Source organism: Carassius carassius, chromosome 45, assembly GCF_963082965.1.
Source record: "Carassius carassius chromosome 45, fCarCar2.1, whole genome shotgun sequence".
Taxonomy (NCBI): domain Eukaryota; kingdom Metazoa; phylum Chordata; class Actinopteri; order Cypriniformes; family Cyprinidae; genus Carassius; species Carassius carassius.
Window position 1 is genome coordinate 9,019,567 of NC_081799.1, and position 8,297 is coordinate 9,027,863.

General features: G+C 37.4%; 1 protein-coding gene across 1 annotated transcript; it reads right to left on the bottom strand.

The window, feature by feature from the left end:
- Window positions 1-565: 565 nt before the first annotated feature.
- Window positions 566-7,951, bottom strand: stard7 (StAR-related lipid transfer (START) domain containing 7). Its single transcript, XM_059539213.1, has 8 exons — window positions 6,927-7,951; window positions 6,361-6,521; window positions 5,485-5,534; window positions 3,295-3,405; window positions 2,336-2,418; window positions 2,130-2,229; window positions 1,960-2,044; window positions 566-1,052 (listed from the first exon to the last, which is right to left on the bottom strand). Exons 1-8 carry the CDS (start codon window positions 7,373-7,375, stop codon window positions 889-891), a joined length of 1,203 nt encoding a protein of 400 aa, XP_059395196.1. The 5' UTR covers window positions 7,376-7,951; the 3' UTR covers window positions 566-888.
- Between the last annotated feature and the right edge of the window lie 346 nt (window positions 7,952-8,297).

The following is an 8,297-nucleotide window of genomic DNA, read 5'->3' on the forward strand; positions in this document are numbered from 1 at the left end:
GTTGTCCATTCAGTGTAATCTGCATCAACAAGCCAAGTGTGACTGAAACAATTCATTTGTATTACTTTAAACATGTATGACACACACAATCCCATCTGAGTGGATTCCCAATCACAAAAAAATAATAATAAATAGACCCCCTATTTATTTGCACTTGCAGAAAAACCATCCTGCAGTGCATTTGCATGCCGACTTGTGCACCATCCTTCCACTTTCATTACAACATTAAATCCCAGTGTCCTCATTTGCTGGAGATGTTTTAGACTTCAAACAGCCCTCTAGAGCACAGGAGGAAGCCGAGCCTGATCATGAGGATGCTGCGGCTGGCATAAGACACAGTTTTGGTGATCCTGTGAAGGCTGTTTGGGTTTTACTGGCAGTGAACATTCATACGGTAAATGAAGATGATGCTGAGTTGATCTGGTTCTGCTGAGAGCAGTTCATCACAGTATAAACTGGAAAAAAGAGCCACAAAGCGGGAAAACAAAGTGGCTTTGCACACAAACGGCTTCCTGTAGTTGAACCTTGTAGTTGCACATGCTGAAAAACAACAGGAGAACATCTCAACAGCATGATGGATTCTGTTGATCGTGCTGTAAATGCAGAGTGAAAAGCTGCTTTGGCAGGAGAATCTACAATTAATACATGCCATTATTTTGGCTCATCTCAGCAGACATCTCAGTACCCTACAGAAAGAGGCAGCAAACTAACAGCATACAAAATGGGAGACGTGAGTGCTTAGTATGACAGCTAGTGCAGGACTGGTCAATGGCATAGATTAATTTTAGAAATGGTTTCCTCTATGGCTTTAATTAATGATAGCGTAAGCAAAAAATGCTCCGTTCTGGGTCATTTTACCACAGTAGATCAATCGCTGTGGCCAGACGCTCAGGCGTAGATCTGACTCGGGCCTCCGGTGTGAGCGTTGTCAGCTAGTCGTTCTTGGGTGGGTTGGGTAGGTTTTATGATGCTGACATAGTCCTGAACACCGACGTCCATGTTTTTAGCTTTGAGGGCAGCGGTGTGAAGCTTCTCCAGGAAGTCTGGCATGCCTGAGGGAGAGGAAGTGAAATCTGAGTGAACAGGTGTCAAGAAACAGCAGCTGAAGAAAAGCCAGATTTCAAGAAAGACTTGTACAATTCAACAAATTCATCTGTGAAATTCCCAAATGTGATACTAACATGAGTACAGCTTCATTTGCACTGCTATAAAATGAATAGCACATTTGTGATCGCACACGTGCTGATATTCAGAAACATACATTGCTCACACATTCACTATGAGTGTGTGTATTTATAGTGTAGATTCACTATGAATACACGCATGCATTTATATATTCAATATATTTATAATTAATATGAATATAAATGTAAACATGAAAATAAATGTACATGTTTTTAAATATATGCAGTATGTGGGTCTTAATATATACATACATATATAGCAAAGTTGTGCATGACTCAATTTCTAAATACTAAGGAATGTAAGGAAAAAGATATAAAATTACTTAAAATAGGGGCAAACATAAAAATCATATACAAACATCATGTGAAATATAATTACAATTAAGTTTTCTATTTTAAAAGTAATTTATTATATTAATAAATAGACAGCTGCGGTCTATAGAGGGTAAGAGAGCTCTCAGATTATATCAGAAACATCTTAATTTGTGTCTTGAAGATGAACAATGGTTTTACAGGTTTGGAATGACATGAGGGTGAGTAATTAATGACAAAATTTCCATTTTTAGGTGAACTATCCCTTTAAATACAGTTGTGCTGCTTCAATTTTTTGTGGAAACCGTGACACATTTTTCATGACTCTCTGACTCTCTTTGATCAATTTAATGCTTGATAATTTTAGGACCCAACCCACTAAACAACCTCAATTGATGTTTTTAAAGTCCAAATAGGAGTGCATATATTACAAAAGTGTGAGAACATAAGACAGACGGCTCACCACTAGACACCATCCAGCTGACGCAATAGCGAGGGAAGACCGTCTGGGGATCATCGCTGTAAGTCAGCAGGTAATCAAAGCCATTCTGTTGAGACAAGATAACTAGCTTAAGACTGCAAACTAAGACCAACCTCAGACAGGCTGACACCCAGCAGATTCCCTATTCTCACCTCGTCAAATGACCGGTGTGGGCGGATGACCATCTTGGACTGATAAGAGTGAACTCGGACGAACTCCTGGGTCTCTGGGATACTGGGGTGTCTGATGGCTCTGAACAGAGAAAGAAGGCACACTTAATTTAAAGGACACACATCGACCAGTTGGCATTAATTAAAAGATCACTAAATAATGCCTATGAAATGGTAACAACAGTTACCTGGAGATTAAGATCATTAAGTTGTTCTCCATGTCAACATGATATCGGCGCACATAGACATAGTCTCTGGAGTACATGGGATACTGCACAGAAAAGGTCAACAAATTAGAACAAGCTTAAAACAACTTATGTATTTGATATTCTTATCAAGAATACTTAAGTTACACTCTAAACAAAGTTCTTGAATAATAACTTTATGTTTCGAAATATCTACATTCCAAAGTCCTTCAGCTTTAAAATAAATAATAATTTTAATAAATAAAAGTAAATAACTAAAAAAAGGGTGCTGTGAATACCCATAAGCCCTTGCAATTGGGTATATAGTACAATAGGTGTTAGAACCTACATATATTTTACATATAAACACTTACATAAAATACAGGAAAAAAAAAAAATATATATAAATATATAATAATAATATTATAATATATTATATATATTAATAATATATTAATATATTATATATATATATATATATATATAAATAATAATATATTATATATATATATATATATATACACACACATACATACACACACACATACAAAAAATTAGAATATCATGAATAAAATTTTGTAACTTATTTAAAAAAGTGAAACTTTCATATATTCTGGATTCATTGCAATACAATAAATATATACACACACATGCACGCATATATAGTATATCAGTCTGGCGAGTTAACTAAAAAATTTACTAGCCAATGGTGATTCAATTGTCAAGATGTTCGTAGAGGGTTTCATCTTAAATCAAGGAATTCTTTAACAATGCAAATGAATCCAGCATGGCAGACTGATGAAACAGGACAGATACAAGATTAAGTTTAGAGGCTTTTAAATCTTCAGTCAAATAGTACTAGATTACACTTCAGTTAATTCAACTCCCTGCCCATTGCAAATATCACAAGGATGTTTTCTTGTTATGACAGCATGCAGAGGACAACTTGATTCAGAGCTTACTGGAAAATGCGTTGCCCAATGAATGACCTCGGTGCCTGTGTTGACGTCCCTGTCCACCACGTCCAGTTTAATAACCAGTGCATCCCACTTCTTTCTGTACTCTGTGTCCAACTTGATTAAGGGCAAATATTTGTGAGAGTCTAAATATAACATTCAAATACCAACAGCAGAGACCAACAACATGAACAAGCCCTAAGATACAACATCTTCAGCAAATGGAGTGCAAGGCAGGTAATGCGTGAAACATGAAATAGGGTTGCCAACTCTCACATTAGGCATAAAAAACACGTTCGATCTCATACCACCACAGTAAATCTAACACCAAATAATAGGTATGCACGATCATGATTTTTCATGGTCCATTCCGATACCGATTTCCGTTTTCTTTAAGCAACAAACAAGAAAGAAGGAAAATGTGCATAAAAAATATGTTTATTTGGTATTTAATAGGCCAAACTGGCTTTTGGCTATTGAAAACAATAACCATAACCATCTGAAATTAACGGCAGTAACTGCACAGTAAGTAGCCTACATTTAATACAAACATAGATGGTACAGACATCAGCCTTTATCTTTTGAATTGGGTGGAAACTACATAGAACTGGCCTTAAATTAAAACATTAACTGTAACCATGTGAAATTAAAGGCAATAACTGCATAGTTCTACAGTCCAAACACAATCAACACACATTCAATAAGAGGTGTCTTAATCAGCATTCAGTTTTAGTTTTTAAATAAAAAAAGGCTTTACCAGTGAGACTAAATAAAAGTATGCTATATAAATACATTATTCCAAAATTGTAAAATCAAATAATGTTGGTGCGAATAAAACAAAGAAACAAAAGTGTTTCATTCATCCTATTAAAAAAAAAATTAGGGTAATGATTCCCATATTTTTTTACTTGAGCCAGTGAAAAATAAATAACTATTGTCTCAAGTTAAAAAATATTGATGTGAATCATTACCCTAACATTTTTTAATTGGATGAATGAAAGACTTATTCAGTGTGTTACAGTAGGTGATTTTTAAATCAAAATAAGGCAATGTAATTTTAAGGTAAAATAAAAATAATCATCCTAATGCAGAACTGACATTTACTTCTGGTTTTTCAAACGGGTATGCAAGTTCTACTTTACAAAAAATAAAAAAATAAAAAAAAAATAAAAAAAAATAAAACACTTTTCAGTTTTGTCACAGTTTAGTTTGTTTCATTTCTCATCCAACACACGAGAAGTTGAGCTGAACATCCCTTCACTGTCTCCGCTTGTGCAGGGCGCGAACAGGCACAGTATGCTCGCGCAGGGAAAGGCTCTTATTTGTGCGCCAGTACAACAACGGCTGTTCACTTCCTGCTATCTGTGCCTCAGACGTGTAGCTCTGCGCTTCCAGTGCTGAACGGCTGCCTGTGTCCTGCGCACGAAATACTTCCACACAAATTACATGATAGCGAATGATTACAATGTAGTCTGTGCACGCAGGCGCACTTCCGGAAAAATCGGCCGAAAAAAGACCAAAAACCATCCGATTGCCGATCCCGTATTTTAAGCAAAAACCAGCCGGTTTCAATTTATGGCCGGTCAACCAGTGCATCCCTACCAATTAACAAAAAGCACTTTAACGATACTTTCGCTAGCACATACCTCACATCTTACTCTTATATTCTTTATTCTGTAAACATTGAGTCACATGCATATTTCCATTGTGTAAAACAGTCATTACATCAAGCCAATGCAAATGGAATTAAATTTCAAACAATGGCAAAAGAAAAATGAATGCTTTATGTATCAAATATTTGTTGTTGAACGTCAAATTAATGTAATAAAGCATATTTCACAGGAACAGTAACTTTAATGAAGTCTTATAAGTGTGCCTTATGTTATTCATGTGTTCAGAAGGCCTGCAGAACATCTGAGCTGTTTTTCTTTATTATCTATAACTTAGTGACTTTAAGACCAAATTAAAAATCAATGGTTGAATCCTCAAAACCTCATAAGCACTGAGAGACTGGTTCAGGCCATGTCATCAAAACCTCACTCCAGCCAGGTAACCAAAGGTGGCAACCCTGCATGCAAGGCTATGAAAGCTTTAATGGTACAAGCAGCTTTACATTATCTTGCTGTAATAACCAGGGTTTAATATTATTATTAAGGGTTTAATATTATTAATATTTTATTATATATTATTCAGTACCTGAACATTAAAGAATTGCCGGGGGGAGACGTCTGTATATGAACCAAACACTGTAAAGACAGAAGCAGTCATGTAAATCAATTGACTTTTCAAAAACACATTCAAGCAGTGCAGATCCTCCCTAAATGCAAAGTACATGTTGTTTAGGGCTCCTGAAACACCAGGAGACCCCCTTGCTCTCAAAGATGATTTCATTTTAGTTTATTTTTGATTCTGGCCAGCGGTGACCAAAACAGGAATTTTCCTTTCCTTTAATGTGGTGCACTGTCACCCTTTCTAACTAACATCCAAACAAGTCAGATCATGTGACGTGACTGTCGTGCAAAAGTCTCCTGCTGGCCTTGCTTGATAGTAAAAAATGAGTTAAAACCACAACGGGCTGTGGATGACACACTGCTCCCAGAGCGCTTTCCGTGTGTGCGATTCAAGATCCTATTCGTTAAGATGTCTTGGTGAGTTTTCACTAACACTGTCAGTTATGTCTTCAGTGAACATAAACAGTTTGAAATGTAGCCTAATCGAATGCTAGTCAGTATATTAGATGATTAATTCATATGGTGAAGTCTTTGAAGTGCGTTATTTTTAGATTTGATTACTTTAATCAATTTCTAATAGGCTATTATTGTCTAAATTATTGCCTTATCTTTTGTAATTACTGACTTTTTAATTTGCCGTGTTTGTTGACAGTGAAACTGCTCTGAAAGAATAGGTTAAGGGATTGAGGAGCATTTGGGGATTTTTTATTTTTATGAACGCACAGACAGCCCCCAGAAGTCTAGGACTTGGCTCTGCATTCACGACGTGTGAATTTACAAAATAATATTTCTTAATTATTAATGAGACAATAAATACATGTTTTTATAACTTAAAATGTACCTCTGTATTCAAAAAGATGGCTATCCTGGATGGGTCTCCTCCAAACCCTGAAGTTTTTCTTCTCCATGACCACCTCCCAGTCTGGATCCACATGCACAGCGGTCTTTGGGTTCACATTCTGGCTTCTCACTGACTCCAGTGCCTGCAGCTCCCACGCACACCTTAACCGCAAGTACAGACAAGTTGCTTTAACCACAATAATGCATAAATATGAAACTAAAATAAATACCAAATGTGTTAAAAACATGTTTAAATAACATTTAGTTAAATTGCGACCTTGTCATCAAACCACGCCCTCTAGAGCCACAACAGCCAATCCGATGCCATAACATCTGAACGCGAAAAGTGATTGACAGCTAGGGGGCGTTTCTGATTAGTTAACAGAAGGCCAGCCCACTATAGCTACTTGACAGCTAAGGCCCGTTTGAAAAGAGGGCTTAATGCACTGATTAGGTGCAGTGTACCAAAAAAAGGAAGAAAAAAGTATGAATATCAGATAATGGTGGTGTCTTATTTCCAAAATTACAGATAGCACCACATAAACAGTCCAGAAGTGAGAGAAGTACCTTCTCAGCTCATCATCTCCAATCCTCTGGTCTTCCCACATGAAGACCCCAGCCAGTGCTGCTAACAGTTTTCCAGTGGGGGCGTGTTTGCTCTGCAGGCGCCTCCATATGTGTCCCACGAGTGTCCACCTGCTCCTCTCAGAGTACAGGTTTGAGTAAAGCTCTCCGATCTGAAGGGCCCTTCTCAGCCTCTGGCCTGTCACAAAACTACAGTGGTTGGCGAATATAGACAACAGTCTCTCTTTCTTTTTGTCGGAGGCTAGCTTGTTTGTTCCCCTTCCTGCTTTTTGGAGCCATGACAGCAGCAGGCCCACGCGCTCACCCAGCCACGACAAACTCCACGATTTGCTATATATCGCACCACTTTGTTTAAAAGTGCTGAAGTTTTGCAGACGTACCGCTCTGGCCCCTATACTGCACACGGGACGATGCTGGACGGAGGGGAACATCTTTGTTTCTTGAACCACGACTCGATGATTTCTAGAGTTGACTTTGAAGTGACTTTAATGCGCCCTGAATTAGCTTAAAAACAAAGATTTACTATACAGATTAGTTCCCATGTATTGATTGGACTGAGCTAAGTGCAACGCAATGTCAAGTTGACATGCACTAGCGATTATCTTGCAAAATAGTAAACGAGAGGTTTTAACGGACAACTAAAATGCATGAGAGCATAATCAATTATTATTATTTTTTGTATTCTAATCTAATATTGTGAGAAGCTATCAGTAATTTTCTAGATAAACAAGCAGTTCGACATTTGCGAACAACTGCTTTAACAGATCAACTGACGAACGTAACGTTAGCTAGCCAACATTCAATGACATGCGACCGCGAGTAAACTGCGATTAAATAAACGAAACAACTAGAATGTTTTCAACGGTATGTCAAACCTGGTATTTTATGACAGCTAAACTGATTTTAGTATTCCTATCATTAAATGAATCTTAATGTTATCCTCCTGCGTTAGCTTCATCCCCTCACACCTCTCCAAGTGAAGTGCGAGTTGCGTCCAACGTGACTATTGGCCCCGCCCTTATCAGTTTTTACGAGTTTCTATTGGCTGTCTCTTACGTAGAGGATGCGCCTCTCATTCTAATAGGGTAATAAGGCTGTCTGTCTTCATTGGATCAACGCCACCCTGGATTAACAAGCAAGTTTACGACCCTCACCTCGTCAACCCATGGTAGAGGTCCTCTACAGCTATAAGGTTAAACATATTTACCACGTATTTACTGTAACATTAAAAATGACAAAGCACTTTATGAACCCCTTTATTCCATGCACATAAGTAAGTAGCATAAATAGCCTACATATAATGTACACTACCAGACAAAAGTTTGGACACACCTACTAATTATTTATTTATTA

Coding starts and splice junctions, on each gene's coding strand:
- stard7 (XM_059539213.1), bottom strand. CDS start 7,375: ATGTTCCCCTCCGTCCAGCATCGTCCCGTGTGCAGTATAGGGGCCAGA. Junction 2,419..3,294: donor ATTGGGCAACGCATTTTCCA/GTAAGCTCTGAA, acceptor TTTTCTGTGCAG/TATCCCATGTACTCCAGAGA. Junction 2,230..2,335: donor TTAATGATCTTAATCTCCAG/GTAACTGTTGTT, acceptor TTCTCTGTTCAG/AGCCATCAGACACCCCAGTA.